General features: G+C 53.7%; 1 protein-coding gene across 1 annotated transcript in view; it reads right to left on the bottom strand.

Annotated features, from left to right (window-relative positions):
• Window positions 1–12,060: 12,060 nt before the first annotated feature.
• The window catches only part of LOC140386535 (uncharacterized), a 32,177-nt gene continuing 25,108 nt past the window's right edge, over window positions 12,061–19,129 (bottom strand). The window contains exons 3-5 of the mRNA XM_072468946.1: window positions 17,569–17,691; window positions 15,109–15,246; window positions 12,061–13,003 (exon numbers count right to left, since the gene is read on the bottom strand). Coding sequence (XP_072325047.1) covers window positions 12,801–13,003; window positions 15,109–15,246; window positions 17,569–17,691 — 464 coding nt within the window. The 3' untranslated portion in view covers window positions 12,061–12,800. The remainder of the gene's footprint in view (window positions 13,004–15,108; window positions 15,247–17,568; window positions 17,692–19,129) is intronic.

The raw sequence follows: 19,129 nt of genomic DNA, 5'->3' as shown, positions 1-19,129 counted from the left end.
GAAAAAACGAGTGACCCCCGGGTGGCAGAGGTCCTCGTGGAGGGCTCGGAGGCGGTCCACTTGTGCGGTGGCACATGTGCCGCGGGACAGGGCATCAGGAGGCTCGTTTAGCTTCCTGGGATGATACAAGATCTCTTAGTTGTAGGTGAAGAGTTCTATCCTCCACCGCAAGATCTTGTTGTCCTTTATCTTGCCCCGCTGTGCATTATCGAACATGAACGCCACCGACCGTTGGTCAGTGAGGAGAATGAATCTCCTGACGGCCAGGTAATGCCTTCAATGTCGCACAGCTTCTACTATGGCTTGTGCCTCTTTTTCGACCGAGGAATGGCGAATTTCGGAACCTTGGAGGGTACGGGAGAAGAAGGCCACGGGTCTGCCCGCTTGGTTGAGGGTGGCGGCCAGAGCTACGTCGGACGCATCGCTCTCGACCTGGAAGGGGAGGGACACGTCGATGGCGTGCATCGTGGCCTTTGCAAAGTCTGCTTTGATGCGGCTGAAGGCCTGGCGGGCCTCCGTTGATAGGGGGAAGGTTGTGGACTGGATTCGGGGTCGGGCTTTGTCTGCGTAGTTAGGGACCCACTGGGCGTAATAACTGAAAAACCCGAGGCAGCGCTTCAGGGCCTTGGGGCAGTGAGGGAGGGGGAACTCCATAAGGGGGCGCATGCGTTCAGGGTCGGGGCCTATAACTCCATTTCGCAATACGTAGCCTAGAATGGCTAGATGGTCGGTGCTAAATACGCATTTATCCTTATTATACGTTAAGTTAAGGATTTTCACGCTCTGGAGAAATTTTCGGAGTTTGGTGTCGTGGTCCTGCTGGTCATGGCCGCAGATGGTGACGTTATCAAGATACGGGAACGTTGCGCGTAAGCCGTACCGGTCAACCATTCGGTCCATCTCGCATTGGAAGACCGAGACCCCATTAGTGACACCAAAGGGAACCCTTAAAAATTGATAGAGCCGCCCATCTGCTTCGAATGCAGTGTATTTGTGGTCACTAGTACGGAGGGGTAATTGATGGTAGGTGGACTTGAGATCCACCGTAGAGAAGACCTTGTATTGCGCGATCCTGTTTACCAGATCGGATATGCGGGGAAGAGGGTACGCATCCACCTGCGTAAACCTGTTGATGGTCTGACTGTAGTCAATGACCATCCTATGTTTCTCCCCGGTCTTTACCACCACTACTTGAGCTCTCCAGGGACTGTTGCTCGCTTCGATGACCCCTTCCCTCAGTAGCCTTTGGACCTCTGACCTGATGAAGGCCCAGTCCTGGGCACTGTACCGTCTGCTCCTGGTGGCGACGGGTTTGCAATCCGGGGTGAGGTTCGCAAACAGGGAAGGCGGGTCGACCTTAAGGGTCGCGAGGCCGGAGATAGTACGGGGGGGTATAGGGCCACCGAATTTGAAGGTCAGGCTTTGCAAGTTACATTGGAAGTCCAATCCCAGGAGTGTAGCCGTGCAGAGGTGCGGCAGGACATAAAGGCGGAACTTGTTGAATTTCCTGCCTTGGACAGTGAGGTTCGCTGGGCAGAACCCCTTTATCTCCACCAAGTGTGACCCGGAGGCCAGGGAGATTCTTTGGTTTACAGGGTGGGTAACAAGTGAACAGAGCCTTACCGTGTCGGGGTGTATAAAGCTTTCCGTGCTCCCAGAGTCGATCAGGCAGGACGTCTTGTGGCCGTTGATGAAGACTGTCGTCGTTGCTGTTGCGAGTGGCCAAGGTCGATTTTGGTCCAGAGTCACCGAGGCCAGATGAAAGTAGTTGCGGGTTTTGATTGGGCAGCATGTAGTCGGCCGTGCTGGAGGCCTGGGGCCCCATCCAAGATGGCATCTCCCATGGGTCGCACATGGTGGTGGGGATGGACAAAATGGCGGCGAGGATGGACAAAATGGCGGTGCCCACCGTCCAGCGTGGTGTCCGAGGGGCATGATGGCCGCGCCCGTGGGTTGCACGTGGCCCTAGGATAGGGGGGTGAGTGCTGGCCGCCTGGGGCCCGAAGGGAAGGTTGCCGCGGCGGTCCGGAGTCGCTGGAGACCGCAGCCACAGCTCGTGCCTGGCAGACCCCCACAAAATGGCCCTTCTTGCCACACCCTATGCAGGTGGTGGTGCAGGCCGGGCAGTTTCTGTTCTCCCGAGGGGGTGCCTCCGGCCGCCTCGAGGTAGCCTTTAAAGCACGCCAGCCAGTGCTTAAATATCGCCGCCATGTTCTCCGCATGGGGGCTGGGTTGTAGACACTCCGGCTTGATTCGGAGATCCATCCTTTCAGCTTAAGTGTAGTCTATTAAATTGATGCACGATCAATTACAATTAAAGATGAGGTAGTAACATAACTGAAGGCTTTAATAGACTAGAACTGTTCCCCAGCAGCTTCGGTACAGAATGAGGGCTGCTGGGACGGCACCGGTTCTTATACCCCGCTGTCAGGGCGGAGCTACATACCAAACAGCCAATGGTAAACTCCTAGGTTTAACCAATGGTCTTCATCGTCTCGGGAACTGCAGTACCTGATAATACCACACTCTTGTACTGGAAGTCCCTGACCCAAACCAGCACAAACCTCACCGACCTCTCCCGACCTTTCGCACAGGAAGTCACTGACCCGAGCCGACATGAACCTCACCCGACCTTACTCACAGAAATCCCTGACCCAAGCCAACATGAATATCACTGACCTCAACCTTTCACACAGGAAGTTCCTGGCCTAAGCCGATACGAACCTCACCCGACCTTTCGCACAGGAAGTTCCTGACCTAAGCCGATACGAACCTCACCCGACCTTTCACACAGGAAGTTCCTGACCTAAGCCGATACGAACCTCACCCGACCTTTCACACAGGAAGTCCCTGACCCAAGCTGACACGAACCTCGCCGGCCTCTGCCACGGGAAGCTCAGTTGCTTGTCGACATCGATGCTCTGAACCCTCTCCTACCAGCAGAGTTGCAAATGGCACCACGAGTGAGGACCTATTACAGCTGCATTCATGACTCGGTGATACATCTTGCAACTCTGGCCATTTTGTTTACTGTAGACTATGTAGCTAGCCTAGGCCTCGGCATTGTGATGTAAGTTCATGTGCGGTGCTCGAAACCCAAATGATCTCAAATTTGAAATGCAATTTGAATTTCGGATAACGGATACTCTGCATCTGTGACACACTCTGGGCAGGTTATCAGGGCGAGGGAAGGCACAATCAGCCAAACTCTGAGGAGTGTAGAGGAACAGAAGGGGCCAGTGCATGTCCTCAAATCCCGGAAGGTGACTGGGCAGGTAGTTAAGGTGATTTGGAAAGTGCATTGGGTACCCATCTTTATTAGCTGGGGTACAGGATACAGGACCTGGCAGGCTATGCTGGAACTGTACAGACCACAGCTACAGAATACAGCGTGGCGTTCTGGTCACTGCACAATAGGAACAAGATCAAACTCCAGAAGGAGATTTACAGAGGGTGAAATGAAAGTCACCATTGCCCCAGGTGACCAGAGGCTGATTTAACCTGAGGGTCACCACACCTCAGGCGAGGGGCAAGGTTGAGAAGACATGAATAACCTCAGCCAGTATGGGAATTGAACCCGTGCTGTTGGCATCTGCATCACGAACCAGCCGGGCAGCCAACTGAGCTAAACTGACTCCAAAACCGTCCGCCACCTCCCCCACCCCCATCTCCTTAACCTTCAGCCGACTCAGCTAAACTGCCTCCCCGGCCCCCTTGAACACCTCCCCTAACAATGCTTGCTTTGGAATTTGGGAGGCGTGTCCATGTGGAGTCTGCACATTCTCCCGCAGTCTGCGCGGGTCTCACCCCCACAACCCAAAGATGTGCAGCGTAGGTAGATTGGCTGTGCCGAATTGCCTCTTAATTGGGGAAAAAAAACGAATTGGTCAATCTAAATTTAAAAAAAGGTATTTAGGAGGCTGAGGTGAGTTGCAACTAAAGTGTATAAAATGATAAAGGGTCTGGAGAGGAATGGATTGGAAGAACATATGTCCTATGACTGAGGGTCCACAACCATTGGTTTCGGGTTGGAGGTTGAACGGGGAGGTGAGGAGAATTTCTTCCACCCAGTGGATGGTGGGGATCTAGAACTCTGACTGAAAGCCCAGTAAGACGGCAGAAGCCCTCTTCATGGCCAGAATGCACTCGGAGACGGGGGGTGTTGTGTCCAGCAAGGCTACCGAACCAAAGAGCCGGACAGTGAGAATGTGGCCAGGGACTGACACGATGGGCCGAAGGGACTCCTCCCGCGCTAGTGGCAGATTTCTCAGTCGAACAGGGTGCCAAGTTCACAAGCGAGGGCAGGCCGAACACACCAGTTGAACGTGAGGTTCTCTCAGTACTGACCCTCTGACTGTGGAGCGCTCCCTCAGTACTGACCCTCTGACAGTGCAGCGCTCCCTCAGTACTGACCCTTTGACAGTGCAGCACTCCCTCAGTGCTGACCATTTGACAGTGCAGCACTCCCTCAGTACTGACCCTCTGACTGTGGAGCGCTCCCTCAGTACTGACCCTCTGACAGTGCAGCGCTCCCTCAGTACTGACCCTTTGACAGTGCAGCACTCCCTCAGTACTGACCCTCTGACAGTGCAGCACTCCCTCAGTACTGACCCTCTGACAGTGCAGCACTCCCTCAGTACTGACCCTCTGACAGTGCAGCACTCCCTCAGTACTGAGCCTCTGACAGTGCAGCACTCCCTCAGTACCTGCCCTCTGACAGTGCAGCTCTCCCTCAGTATTGACCCTCTGACAGTGCAGCGATCCCTCAGTACTGACCCTCTGACAGTGCAGCACTCCCTCAGTACTAAAGGTGCAGCGCTCCCTCAGTACTGACCCTCTGACAGTGCAGCGTTCCCTCAGTACTGACCCTCTGACAGTGCAGCACTCCCTCAGTACCTGCCCTCTGACAGTGCAGCTCTCCCTCAGTATTGACCCTCTGACAGTGCAGCGCTCCCTCAGTACTGACCCTCTGACAGTGCAGCACTCCCTCAGTACTGACCCTCTGACGGTGCAGAACTCTCTCAGTACTTACTCTCTGACGATGCAGCACTCCCTCAGTACTGACCCTCTGACAGTGCAGCGCTCCCTCAGTACTGACCCTCTGACAGTGCAGCGTTCCCTCAGTACTGACCCTCTGACAGTGCAGCTTTCCCTCAGTACTGACCCTCTGACAGTGCAGTGCTCCCTCAGTACTGACCCTTTGACAGTGCAGCACTCCCTCAGTACTGACCCTCTGACAGTGCAGCACTCCCACAGTACTGACCCTCTGACAGTGCAGTTTTCCCTCAGTACTGACTCTACAACAGTACAGCACTCCCTCAGTACTGACACTCTGACAGTGCAGCGCTCCCTCAGTACTGACCCTCTGAGAGTGCAGCACTGCCTCAGTACCTGCCCTCTGACAGGGCAGCTCTCCCTCAGTATTGACCCTCTGACAGTGCAGCGATCCCTCAGTACTGACACTCTGACAGTGCAGCACTCCCTCAGTACTGACCCTCTGACAGTGCAGCACTCCCTCAGTACTGACCCTCTGACGGTGCAGAACTCTCTCAGTACTGACTCTCTGGCGATGCAGCACTCCCTCAGTACCGACCCTCTGACAGTGCAGCGTTCCCTCAGTACTGACCCTCTGACAGTGCAGCACTCCCTCAGTACCTGCTCTTGAAAGTGCAGCTCTCCCTCAGTATTGACCCTCTGACAGTGCCGCGCTCCCTCAGTACTGACCCTCTGACAGTGCAGCGTTCCCTCAGTACTGACCCTCTGACAGTGCAGCACTCCCTCAGTACTGACCCTCTGATGGTGCAGCACTCTCTCAGTACTGACCCTCTGACGATGCAGCACTCTCTCAGTACTGACCCTTTGACAAGGCAGCACTCCCTCAGTACTGACCCTCTGACAGTGCAGCACTCCCTCAGTACTGACCCTCTGACGATGCAGCACTCCCTCAGCACTGACCCTCTGACAGTGCAGCGCTCCCTCAGCACTGACCCTCTGACAGTGCAGCGCTCTCTCAGTACTGACCCTCTGACTGTGCAGCACTCTCTCAGTACTGACTCTCTGACGATGCAGCACTCTCTCAGTACTGACCCTCTGACAGTGCAGCACTCTCTCAGTACTGACCCTCTGACAGTGCAGCACTCCCTCAGTACTGACCCTCTGACAGTGCAGCACTCTCTCAGTACTGACTCTCTGATGATGCAGCACTCTCTCAGTACTGACCCTCTGACAGTACAGCACTCCATCAGTACTGACCCTCTGACAGTGCAGCGCTCCCTCAGTACTGACCCTCTGACAGTGCAGCACTCCCTCAGCACTGACCCTCTGACAGTGCAGCACTCCCTCAGTACTGACCCTCTGACAGTGCAGCACTCCCTCAGTACTGACCCTCTGACTGTGCAGCACTCCCACAGTACTGACCCTCTGACAGTGCAGTTTTCCCTCAATACTGACTCTATGACAGTACAGCACTCCATCAGTACTGACCCTCTGACAGTGCAGCGCACCCTCAGTACTGACCCTCTGACAGTGCAGCACTCCCTCAGTACCTGCCCTCTGACAGCGCAGCTCTCCCTCAGTCTTGACCCTCTGACAGTGCAGCGATCCCTCAGTACTGACCCTCTGACAGTGCAGCACTCCCTCAGTACTAACAGTGCAGCGTTCCCTCAGTACTGACCCTCTGACAGTGCAGCTTTCCCTCAGTACTGACCCTCTGACAGTGCAGTGCTCCCTCAGTACTGACCCTTTGACAGTGCAGCACTCCCTCAGTACTGACCCTCTGACAGTGCACCACTCCCACAGTACTGACCCTCTGACAGTGCAGTTTTCCCTCAGTACTGACTCTACGACAGTACAGCACTCCCTCAGTACTGACACTCTGACAGTGCAGCGCTCCCTCAGTACTGACCCTCTGAGAGTGCAGCACTGCCTCAGTACCTGCCCTCTGACAGTGCAGCTCTCCCTCAGTATTGACCCTCTGACAGTGCAGCGATCCCTCAGTACTGACACTCTGACAGTGCAGCACTCCCTCAGTACTGACCCTCTGACAGTGCAGCACTCCCTCAGTACTGACCCTCTGACGGTGCAGAACTCTCTCAGTACTGACTCTCTGACGATGCAGCACTCCCTCAGTACTGACCCTCTGACAGTGCAGCGTTCCCTCAGTACTGACCCTCTGACAGTGCAGCACTCCCTCAGTACCTGCCCTCTGAAAGTGCAGCTCTCCCTCAGTATTGACCCTCTGACAGTGCGGCGCTCCCTCAGTACTGACCCTCTGACAGTGCAGCGTTCCCTCAGTACTGACCCTCTGACAGTGCAGCACTCCCTCAGTACTGACCCTCTGACGGTGCAGCACCCTCTCAGTACTGACCCTCTGACGATGCAGCACTCTCTCAGTACTGACCCTCTGACAAGGCAGCACTCCCTCAGTACTGACCTTCTGACAGTGCAGCACTCCCTCAGTCCTGACCCTCTGACGATGCAGCACTCCCTCAGCACTGACCCTCTGACAGTGCAGCGCTCCCTCAGCACTGACCCTCTGACAGTGCAGCTTTCCCTCAGTACTGACCCTCTGACAGTGCAGTGCTCCCTCAGTACTGACCCTTTGACAGTGCAGCACTCCCTCAGTACTGACCCTCTGACAGTGCACCACTCCCACAGTACTGACCCTCTGACAGTGCAGTTTTCCCTCAGTACTGACTCTACGACAGTACAGCACTCCCTCAGTACTGACACTCTGACAGTGCAGCGCTCCCTCAGTACTGACCCTCTGAGAGTGCTGCACTGCCTCAGTACCTGCCCTCTGACAGTGCAGCTCTCCCTCAGTATTGACCCTCTGACAGTGCAGCGATCCCTCAGTACTGACACTCTGACAGTGCAGCACTCCCTCAGTACTGACCCTCTGACAGTGCAGCACTCCCTCAGTACTGACCCTCTGACGGTGCAGAGCTCTCTCAGTACTGACTCTCTGACGATGCAGCACTCCCTCAGTACTGACCCTCTGACAGTGCAGCGTTCACTCAGTACTGAACCTCTGACAGTGCAGCACTCCCTCAGTACCTGCCCTCTGAAAGTGCAGCTCTCCCTCAGTATTGACCCTCTGACAGTGCGGCGCTCCCTCAGTACTGACCCTCTGACAGTGCAGCGTTCCCTCAGTACTGACCCTCTGACAGTGCAGCACTCCCTCAGTACTGACCCTCTGACGGTGCAGCACTCTCTCAGTACTGACCCTCTGACGATGCAGCACTCTCTCAGTACTGACCCTCTGACAAGGCAGCACTCCCTCAGTACTGACCCTCTGGCAGTGCAGCACTCCCTCAGTCCTGACCCTCTGACGATGCAGCACTCCCTCAGCACTGACCCTCTGACAGTGCAGCGCTCCCTCAGCACTGACCCTCTGACAGTGCAGCGCTCTCTCAGTACTGACCCTCTGACTGTGCAGCACTCTCTCAGTACTGACTCTCTGACGATGCAGCACTCTCTCAGTACTGACCCTCTGACAGTGCAGCGTTCCCTCAGTACTGACCCTCTGACAGTGCAGCACTCCCTCAGACTGACCCTCTGACAGTGCAGCACTCCCTCAGTCCTGACCCTCTGACAGTGCAGCACTCTCTCAGTACTGACTCTCTGACGATGCAGTACTCTCCTCAGTACTGACCCTCTGACAGTGCAGCGTTCCCTCAGTACTGACCCTCTGACAGTGCAGCACTCCCTCAGTACCTGCCCTCTGAAAGTGCAGCTCTCCCTCAGTATTGACCCTCTGACAGTGCGGCGCTCCCTCAGTACTGACCCTCTGACAGTGCAGCGTTCCCTCAGTACTGACCCTCTGACAGTGCAGCACTCCCTCAGTACTGACCCTCTGACGGTGCAGCACTCTCTCAGTACTGACCCTCTGACGATGCAGCACTCTCTCAGTACTGACCCTCTGACAAGGCAGCACTCCCTCAGTACTGACCTTCTGACAGTGCAGCACTCCCTCAGTCCTGACCCTCTGACGATGCAGCACTCCCTCAGCACTGACCCTCTGACAGTGCAGCGCTCCCTCAGCACTGACCCTCTGACAGTGCAGCTTTCCCTCAGTACTGACCCTCTGACAGTGCAGTGCTCCCTCAGTACTGACCCTTTGACAGTGCAGCACTCCCTCAGTACTGACCCTCTGACAGTGCAGCGTTCACTCAGTACTGAACCTCTGACAGTGCAGCACTCCCTCAGTACCTGCCCTCTGAAAGTGCAGCTCTCCCTCAGTATTGACCCTCTGACAGTGCGGCGCTCCCTCAGTACTGACCCTCTGACAGTGCAGCGTTCCCTCAGTACTGACCCTCTGACAGTGCAGCACTCCCTCAGTACTGACCCTCTGACGGTGCAGCACTCTCTCAGTACTGACCCTCTGACGATGCAGCACTCTCTCAGTACTGACCCTCTGACAAGGCAGCACTCCCTCAGTACTGACCCTCTGGCAGTGCAGCACTCCCTCAGTCCTGACCCTCTGACGATGCAGCACTCCCTCAGCACTGACCCTCTGACAGTGCAGCGCTCCCTCAGCACTGACCCTCTGACAGTGCAGCGCTCTCTCAGTACTGACCCTCTGACTGTGCAGCACTCTCTCAGTACTGACTCTCTGACGATGCAGCACTCTCTCAGTACTGACCCTCTGACAGTGCAGCGTTCCCTCAGTACTGACCCTCTGACAGTGCAGCACTCCCTCAGACTGACCCTCTGACAGTGCAGCACTCCCTCAGTCCTGACCCTCTGACAGTGCAGCACTCTCTCAGTACTGACTCTCTGACGATGCAGTACTCTCCTCAGTACTGACCCTCTGACAGTGCAGCGTTCCCTCAGTACTGACCCTCTGACAGTGCAGCACTCCCTCAGTACCTGCCCTCCGACAGTGCAGTTCTCCGTCAGTATTGACCCTCTGACAGTGCAGCGCTCCCTCAGTACTGACCCTCTGACAGTGCAGCACTCCCTCAGTACTGACCCTCTGACAGTACAGCACTCCCTCAGTACTGACCCTCTGACGGTGCAGCACTCTCTCAGTTCTGACTCTCTGACGATGCAGCACTCTCTCAGTACTGATCCTCTGACAAGGCAGCACTCCCTCAGTACTGACCCTCTGACAGTGCAGCACTCCCTCAGTACTGACCCCCTGATGATGCAGCACTCCCTCAGTACTGACTCTCTGACGATGCAGCACTCCCTCAGTACTGACCCTCTGACAGTGCAGCACTCCCTCAGTACTGACCCCCTGATGATGCAGCACTCTCTCAGTACTGACTCTCTGACGATGCAGCACTCTCTCAGTACTGACCCCCTGATGATGCAGCACTCTCTCAGTACTGACCCCCTGATGATGCAGCACTCTCTCAGTACTGACTCTCTGACGATGCAGCACTCTCTCAGTACTGACTCTCTGACAGTGCAGCACTCCCTCAGTACTGACCCCCTGATGATGCAGCACTCTCTCAGTACTGACTCTCTGACGATGCAGCACTCTCTCAGTACTGATCCTCCGACAGTGCAGCACTCTCTCAGTACTGATCCTCTGACAAGGCAGCACTCCCTCAGTACTGACCCTCTGACAGTGCAGCACTCCCTCAGTACTGACCCCCTGATGATGCAGCACTCCCTCAGTACTGATCCTCTGACAGTGCAGCACTCCCTCAGTACTGACCCCCTGATGATGCAGCACTCCCTCAGTACTGACTCTCTGACGATGCAGCACTCTCTCAGTACTGACCCTCTGACAGTGCAGCGCTCCCTCCGTACTGACCCTCTGACACTGCAGCATTCCCTCAGTACTGACCCTGCTAGGGTGGCCATGGAACTGAGGAGTCGGCTGCGTTGTGAGGAGTGGAGCTGGAAGCATAAACGACAAAGGGATGTAGAAAAAGTAAAGTAAAAATGTGCCAAATAGATTTTGGCGATGGCAAGTGCGATTTTGAAGCGATAAGGGATTGGACAGGAGGCTTTTTAAATGCTAAAATGCTCAAAGCAGCAAATGTCCAATGAACTTGCGAGTGTCCCGCGGCACAGATCATTAAAATATCACAAATTGGTCCAAAAAAAGAATGAATAAAGCTAACCTTCCTGTGGTGAGGACTAGCATTCGAGGGGGTAAAAGTCACTTCATTCTACACCAAATCCTGGTCAGACCACACCTGGAGTCAGTGTGAACAATTCTGGACCCACACCTTCGGAAGGATATACTAACCATGGAAGCATCACAGTGTAGATTTACCAGAATGATATTCGCACTCCAAGGGGTTAAATTACGAGGAGTGGTTGATCACAAACTAAACTTGTATTCCCTGGAGTTTCAGAGGTTAAAGGGGGTGGGATTTGATCAAAGTTTCTGAGATATTGAGGGGAACAGATCGGGGTGGATTGAGAGAAACTATTTACACCTATTGGGTAGAGTCTGGGGCGAGGGGGGCGGAGTCTAAAAACGAGAGCCGACCTATCGTAAGTGAAATTTCAGAAAGACTTCCACCCACTTAGGGTGGGAAAAGTTTGGGAATCCCTCCCCCAAAACGGAGATTGATCCAATCTTTAATTTTTAATCTGGTGGATTGAGAAATTTCTATTATCCAAAGGCATTAGGGGACACAGGGTGAAGGCGGGTAAATGTAGAGAGGTCATAGATCAGCCCTGATCTCATAGAGCAGAGAGTTATGAGTGAGGTGGGGGGAATGTGCGCTGTCTGCCTCTCGTTCCACAGATCACAAAATATACATATATATATTTTTAAAATTTAGAGTACCCAATTATTTTTTTCTAATTAAGGGGCAATTTCGCTTCGCCAATCCACCTACCCTACACATCTTTTTGGGTTGTGGGGTGAAACACACGCAGACTTGGGGAGAATGTGCAAACTCCACCCAGACAGTGACCCAGGGCTGAGATCGAACCCAGGTCCTCACTGCCGTGAGGCAGCAGTGCTAACCACTGCGCCGCCGTACTGCCCTATCACAAAATATGTTTAAATGATTTTTCCAACTCACTACACCCTGTGCCTTACCCGATTAAATCTCAGAATGGCCACCCAGTCCCCAGAGTACGCCAATAAACCACAGAATATTTCTTTATTATAAAACCAGACTTGTCCAGCAGAAAGACAAAGCTTATTAGCATTTGGTATTGACATTCAGCATATGAAATTATAATAAATGCTATTTTGAAATAGCCTCTCGCACACGCATGTACTCACGCAAACTTACCAGAAATCAAATCAAATAGAGGAGTTTTACAAAGGGGTCAGTAGTCAATGGTTCATTGGGAAAAGAATAATTGATGGAGTCCATTTCATGGACTGGAGTGTGGGTTCTGCCTTCCAAGCCAGCTTGGCACCGCAGTGGCTGCAGTGCCTTTATGACCCCGTGAATCGCATTTTGATTTAATGTCTAAAGTTTCCTTCCTGATTTGTTTTTATTTTGTTCAGGCAGTTTCCATTTGGGACTGTCTCTCTAATTTATCCCTCAGTTAATTTGGTTTTGTATACTTAGTTCTTGGTGCGACAATAGAGCTGGGAGTCTGGGTCCTCTGGCCTGGGTCCTCTGGCCCTGCGAACCAGGCAGTGACTCTCGCTCCACTTTTCAGGAGGCGCCCACAACTTGCCGGTATGGAATGTCTAGACCCAGCCCCCAACCAGCCTCTGCCACACAGTGCATTCCTTTGTCATTCATGGGCCATTTAACCAAGTAAGGCAGCAGGAAATGTCAATAAATAATATCAAAATGGCCGATCGATAAAATAGGTCCAAATATGCGGAGATAGCTATGCTACCCCACCGCCACACTATAACAAAGTCAATTGTTGTTGAAGATGAGGAGACATAAGCACAGGACGATCAAACCAAGAGCCCCCGTCTCCGTTCTGGAGCTTCTATTGCAGAGATTCCCATCACAGCATTGGAAGCGTTTTTGGAGGTCAATCCCGAAGATCACCTCGGTGGAGTTCAGAGAACAAATGGATTCGGAGACACATCCTCGGAAGTCAAAATGACGTGAACCTGGCATTAGAGGAAAGCAGATTTAGAGAAAAGTTCAACAATTTCTCACTCATGGACCCAGAAGTCTTGTTTAAGCTCCTCACCCCCGAGAAACTCCCTGCTTGCAGAAAGGAGGGAGATTAGAAGTCACGCCGCCAATTTTAATGACACTGCAACAAGGAAGGCTCCATCATGAGCAAATATTTTAGAATTAAATACTACGGAGGCAGGGATTCTGTAAATACAGCTGGAAATGCTGACAGGTCGTACAGTCAGTACTTATGGAAGGTCAGTATTGAGGGAGTGCTGCAATGTCAGAGGGTCAGTACTGAGGGAGTGCTGCACTGTCAGAGGGTCAGTACTGAGGAAATGCTGCACTGTCAGAGGGCCATCACTGAGGGAGTGCTGCACTGTCAGAGAGTCAGTACTGAGGGAGTGCTGCACTGTCAGAGAGTCAGTACTGAGGGAGCGCTGCAGTGCCAGAGGGTCAGTACTGAGGGAGTGCTGCACTGTCAGAGGGTCAGTACTGAGGGAGTGCTGCACTGTCAGAGGGTCAGTACTGAGGGAGCGCTGCACTGTCAGAGGGTCAGTACTGAGGGAGCACTGCACTGTCTGAGGGTCAGTACTGAGGGAGTGCTGCACTGTCTGAGGGTCAGTACTGAGGAAGTGCTGCACTGTCAGAGGGTCAGTACTGAGGGAGTGCTGCACTGTCAGAGAGTCAGTACTGAGGGAGTGCTGCACTGTCAGAGGGCCATCACTGAGGGAGTGCTGCACTGTCAGAGAGTCAGTACTGAGGGAGTGCTGCACTGTCAGAGGGTCAGTACTGAGGGAGCGCTGCAGTGCCAGAGGGTCAGTACTGAGGGAGTGCTGCACTGTCAGAGGGTCAGTACTGAGGGAGTGCTGCACTGTCAGAGGGTCAGTACTGAGGGAGCGCTGCACTGTCAGAGGGTCAGTACTGAGGGAGCACTGCACTGTCTGAGGGTCAGTACTGAGGGAGTGCTGCACTGTCTGAGGGTCAGTACTGAGGGAGTGCTGCACTGTCTGAGGGTCAGTACTGAGGGAGTTCTGCACTGTCTGAGGGTCTCTACTGAGGGAGTGCTGCACTGTCAGAGGGTCAGTACTGAGGGAGTTTTGCACTGTTGGAGGGTCAGTACTGAGGGAGCACTGCATTCTCAGAGGGTGAATACTGAGGGAATGCTGCTCTGTCTGTGGATGAATGGTCAGTGCAATGATATAATGAGGGGTCCGCCTCGATTATGAGGGCTTTTACAGATCCTATTTGAAATCTAGGCAATGGATGTTTGCTCTACCTTGAGGGGCTCTGTACCCCAAATTTCTTAGTTCGGCAAACTCCCACTCACAAGTCCCATTCAGCCACCTTCCTCCACTCTCTGACCCACACTGACTCCGTCTGACAACTCATCCGTTTTAAACCTCCTCTAGCCGCTACAACCCTCCCTATCTCTGTAACCTCCTCCAGCTCCCTACAAACCTCCGAGATCTTTGCGCTCCACACCCAGACTCTCGATCGTTGCCCAATTCCCATCGCTCCACCATTGGCGCCGTGCCTTCAGCTGCCTGGACCCTAAGCTCTGGATTTCTCTCCCTAAACCTCTTCACCTCTCTCTGTCTCTCTGTCCTCCTTTAAAATACTCCTTCAAATCCAACCTCTATGACTCAGCTTCTGATAACCTGACCCCTATATGTCTTAGGGTTATATGCTATGTGATGGCCACTCCAGTGAGACTCCTGGGGGATGTGTCAATGATGCCCGTTCAAGCACCTTGCCCCTAGGATTGGGGGCATTTGTGACTAGGAGCTCCACGATTATTCTTGGCAAAGCACTGCAGTGATCCGCCTCCCTGCTGCCGACTAGGGCACTCTCCCGTTCTTACCGTTTGCCACCTTGGAAGGAGTTTGCAGGCTGATACTCAAACCTGTTTGGCTGCGTTATGAATGCACCTTCTTGACCTTCATGTGCTGGGGTGAGACTGGAACCCGCAGCTCCTGGCTCAAAGGTAGCAATGCTAACCCACTGCGTCACAAGGCCTCCCACTAAGGCGCTCCACAAATGCCATTTCTTTGTTGCCGAGGCAGTCAGAAATGGCGGAGTCTTCTTGACGTACCGTTTTCGATGAAGCCCTCAAGACTTCCACACTTGGTCTGGCTCCCTTCACATGGGATGGGACCGCTTCTGTTGCACTTAAAGTCACCCAGCATCTTCAAGCACCCCAGACAGAGCAGGTTGTTCGCCTTTTGCTGATCTGCAACAAAGGGCAAGATGTTATTCGTGCATCCCCCTCTGACTCCGTCCCTCGTCTAATATCTCCCACGTGACCTCCTCATCCCCACTAAATGTACCAAACCCTGCAGGGTCTTTGACCAGGGAGCTGGTGAATTGCTGATTATGAACCAGGCAGACTTTTCAGAGAATCGCTGGCAACTGAGCTGCTATATACAGTAGGTCTAATAGGAGATGATGCAATTGCTAGGCAAGGAACAAATTAATCTTCCAATAGCTTTGAAGTGGTCATGGAGTCTTTTTGCATTTACTTTGAACTAAAGAGGCAATAGCATTTTGGAGCAGGCAAAAGTTATCAAGATTTCCTTTCATTTAATTTGTATGGGGAATGTGGACGTCGCTACCCAGCCCAGCATCTGTGCCCACCCCCAATCGCCCCTTGAAGTGTTGGTAAGCCACCTTCTTGAATCTGCAGTCCATGTGGTGTAGGTAAACTTACTGTGCTGTTAGGGAGGGAGTTCCAGGGTTTTGACCCACGACAGTGAAGGAACGATGATATATTTCCAAGTCAGGGTGGTGCGTGACTTGGAGGGGAACCTCCAGGTGGTGGGGTTCCCAGGTATCTGCTGCTCTTGTCCATCTAGATGGCAGAGGTCGTGGGTTTCGAAGGTGTTGTTTAAGGAGCCTTGGTGAGTTCCTACAGTACATCTTGTAGATGGTACACACCGGCTGACACTGCATCGGTGGCTGAGTGAGTGCTAATCAAACGGGGCTGCTTTGTCCTGGGTGGTATCGAGCTTCTTGAGTGTTGTTGGAGCTGCAGTCACCCAGGCAAGTGGAGAGTATTCCATTACACTTGTGACTTGTGCCTCGTAGATGGTGGACAGGCTTTGGGGAGTCAGGAGATGAGTTACTTGCCGCAGGATTCCCAGCCTCTGACCTGCTCTGGTAGCCACAGTATTGAAATGACTAGTCAAGTTCAGTTTGTGATCAATGGTAACCCCCAGAATTTTACCAATATTAACTTCTGACCAGGACTGCAATGGCTACTCCTCTCCTCCCCATTCCCAGGGGATCAGGATAGAGGGAAGGGGTTTGGGGTAGAGAGAGGGGAGGAGAGAGTGGAGGAAGGGGGGAGGAGAAAGAGGTAGGGCGAGGGGAGAGGGGAGGAGAGGGTGAGAGGGAGGGGATGGAGAGAGGGAGGGAAGGAGAGAGGAAGGAGTGAGGCAGGAGGGAGGGAGAGGAGAGGGAGGAGGGAGAAGAGGAGGGAGAGAGTGATTGGAGAGAAGTAGGGTAAGAGATAGGAGAGAGGAGAGGAGCGTGGGGGGTAGAGGGGAGGGAGAAGAGAGTGGAGAGAGGGGAGAAGAGAAGAGTGGGGGAGGGTGAAGGAGGGGTGGAGAGAGGGAGGGGAGGAGAGAGGGAGGGGGTGGAGAGAGGACATGTGTGGGATGTAGGGGATGAGAGAGGGAAGGGAGAGGGAGAGGAGAGAGAGGGAAGGGAGGAGGCAGAGGGTGGAGAGAGAGGGAAGGAAGGAGGGAGAAGGTGGAGAGAGGGAGTTGAGAGGGGGGAGAGAGAGGAAGGGGGAGGGGGAGGGAGAGAAGAGAGGGATGAGAGAGGGTGGATAGATTGTAGAGGGGGGGAGGAGAGGAGGAGGAAAGAGGGTGGAGAGAGGATGAGGAAAGAGGGTGGAAAGAGGGGGAGGAGAGGGTGAAGGGGAGGAGAGAGAGTGAGGGGAAGAGAGATAGGTATGGGGAAGGTGAGAGGGAGGGGAGGGGGAGAGTAGAGAGGGAGGGGGAGGAGAGTGAGGGAGGGGGAGAAGGGGTGGAGAGGGAGGAGAGGAAGAGAGGAGGGAGAGGGAGGGGGAGGAGAGAGGGAGAGGAGGAGAGAGAGGGAGAGGGAGAAGAGAGAGGGAGAGAGACAGAGGGGGAAGAGAGAGAGGGGGCGGGAGGGAGGGGCAGGAGAGAATGGTTGGAGAGGGAGGGGAGGAGGTGTGGAGATCGAGATCTATACATTTTACAGATAAAGGCATATAGGGAGAGAGTTGTCAAGAAATAAATGCATGAGTGGTAGGGACAGAGAAAATCAATTAGCGAATGAGAGAGACGTCTGGAGGGATAGAGGGAGAGAGACAGAGACTAAGAGGGAAATGAGAGAGTGGGGGTAGAGAAAGAGAGATAGAGGGAGAGCGACATAGAGAAACTGAGATAGGAGGTAGAGAGAGAGGGAGATGAGAGAGAGACACTGAGATAGGAGGTATAGAGAAAGGGAGATGAGAGATAGGCAGAGCGAGAGTGACAGAGTAGATATGGAGGTGTGGATGATGGACAGATGAGGCAGATATTACCTGGAACATTGTTACACAGGTTCCCAATGCAGCAATGGATTTCACTGGTGAGGTAGCCCAGATTGAGGCTGACATTTGCACACATCTCCGGGGAAACACAGGACTTGGTGATTGTTTTGTCAGCTGCACAAACAAGGGGGAAGCATCACACAAAATGTTAAATCTAATCCTGATCACAATTTCTGTCCCTGGGAGCGGCACAATGTTCTGATCTCTCAATCAAGGCTGCCACTTCAACAGGTTCCTCTTTCCATGGGTGCCAGCTGATTGGCCAAGGTGTGCATCACACTGATTGCATTCCTCACTGTGCCTTTATTTGATTGGACCTTGCTTCACACCCTGACCCACATCCAGCACCAAACTGGCCTCGAAATGCCTTTCTCCAGTACCCTCCAGACATCAGGGTCAAATCCCCCACACTCCTGTTCCATCCAATCAGCAGAGATCAGGCCATCTGTAACTCACCCTCCATCTTGACCCCTTACCAACCTCACCCTCAACTTGATGATGAACCCTCAAAGGACGGACAGAGAGTCAGTACTGAGGGAGAACTGTCCAGTCGGAGGGTCAGTAATGAGGGAGTGCTGCACCGTCAGAGGGTCAGGACTGAGGGAGTGCTGCACTGTCAGAGAGTCAGTGCTGAGGGAGTGCTGCACCGTCAGAGGGTCAGGACTGAGGGAGTGCTGCACTGGCAGAGAGTCAGTGCTGAGGGAGTGATGTACTGGTGGAGGGCCAGTACTGAGCGAGTGCTGCACTGTCGGAGGGCCAGTACTGAGTGAGTGCTGCACTGTCAGAGGGTCAGTACTGAGGGAGAGCTGCACTGTCAGAGGGCCAGTACTGAGCGAGTGCTGCACTGTCGGAGGGCCAGTACTGAGTGAGTGCTGCACTGTCAGAGGGTCAGTACTGAGTGAGTGCTGCACTGTCAGAGGGCCAGTTCAGAGTGAGTGCTGCACTGTCAGAGGGCTAGCACTGAGCTGGTGCTGCACTGTCAGAGGGCTAGTACTGAGGGAGAGCTGCACTGTCAGAGGGTCAGCACTGAGGGAGTGCTGCACAGTCAGAGAGTCTTAACCGAGGGAGAGCTGCACAGTTGGAGGGCCAGTTCAGAGTGAGTGCTGTACTGTCAGAGGGCTAGTACTGAGGGAGAGCTGCACTGTCAGAGAGTCTTAACCGAGGGAGAGCTGCACAGTTGGAGGGTCAGTGCTGAGGGAGAGCTGCACTGTCAGAGGGTCAGTACAGAGTGAGTGCTGCACTGTCAGAGGGCTAGTACTGAGGGAGTGCTGCACTGTCAGAGGGCTAGTACTGAGGGTGAGCTGTACTGAGGGAGAGCTGCACTGTCAGAGGGTCAGTACTGAGGGAGTGCTGCACTGTCAGAGAGTCATAACCGAGGGAGAGCTGCACAGTTGGAGGGTCAGTGCTGAGGGAGTGCTGCACTGTCAGAGGGTCAGTACAGAGTGAGTGCTGCACTGTCAGAGGGCTAGTACTGAGGGAGTGCTTCACAGTCAGAGGGTTAATACTGAGGGAGCCTGCAAAGTCAGAGAGTCAGTACTGATGGTGTGCTGCA

Source organism: Scyliorhinus torazame, chromosome 12, assembly GCF_047496885.1.
Source record: "Scyliorhinus torazame isolate Kashiwa2021f chromosome 12, sScyTor2.1, whole genome shotgun sequence".
Classification (NCBI taxonomy): Eukaryota; Metazoa; Chordata; class Chondrichthyes; order Carcharhiniformes; family Scyliorhinidae; genus Scyliorhinus; species Scyliorhinus torazame.
Note: the sequence above shows the minus strand (reverse complement) of the source record. Positions and strands in the feature narration are given on the sequence as shown.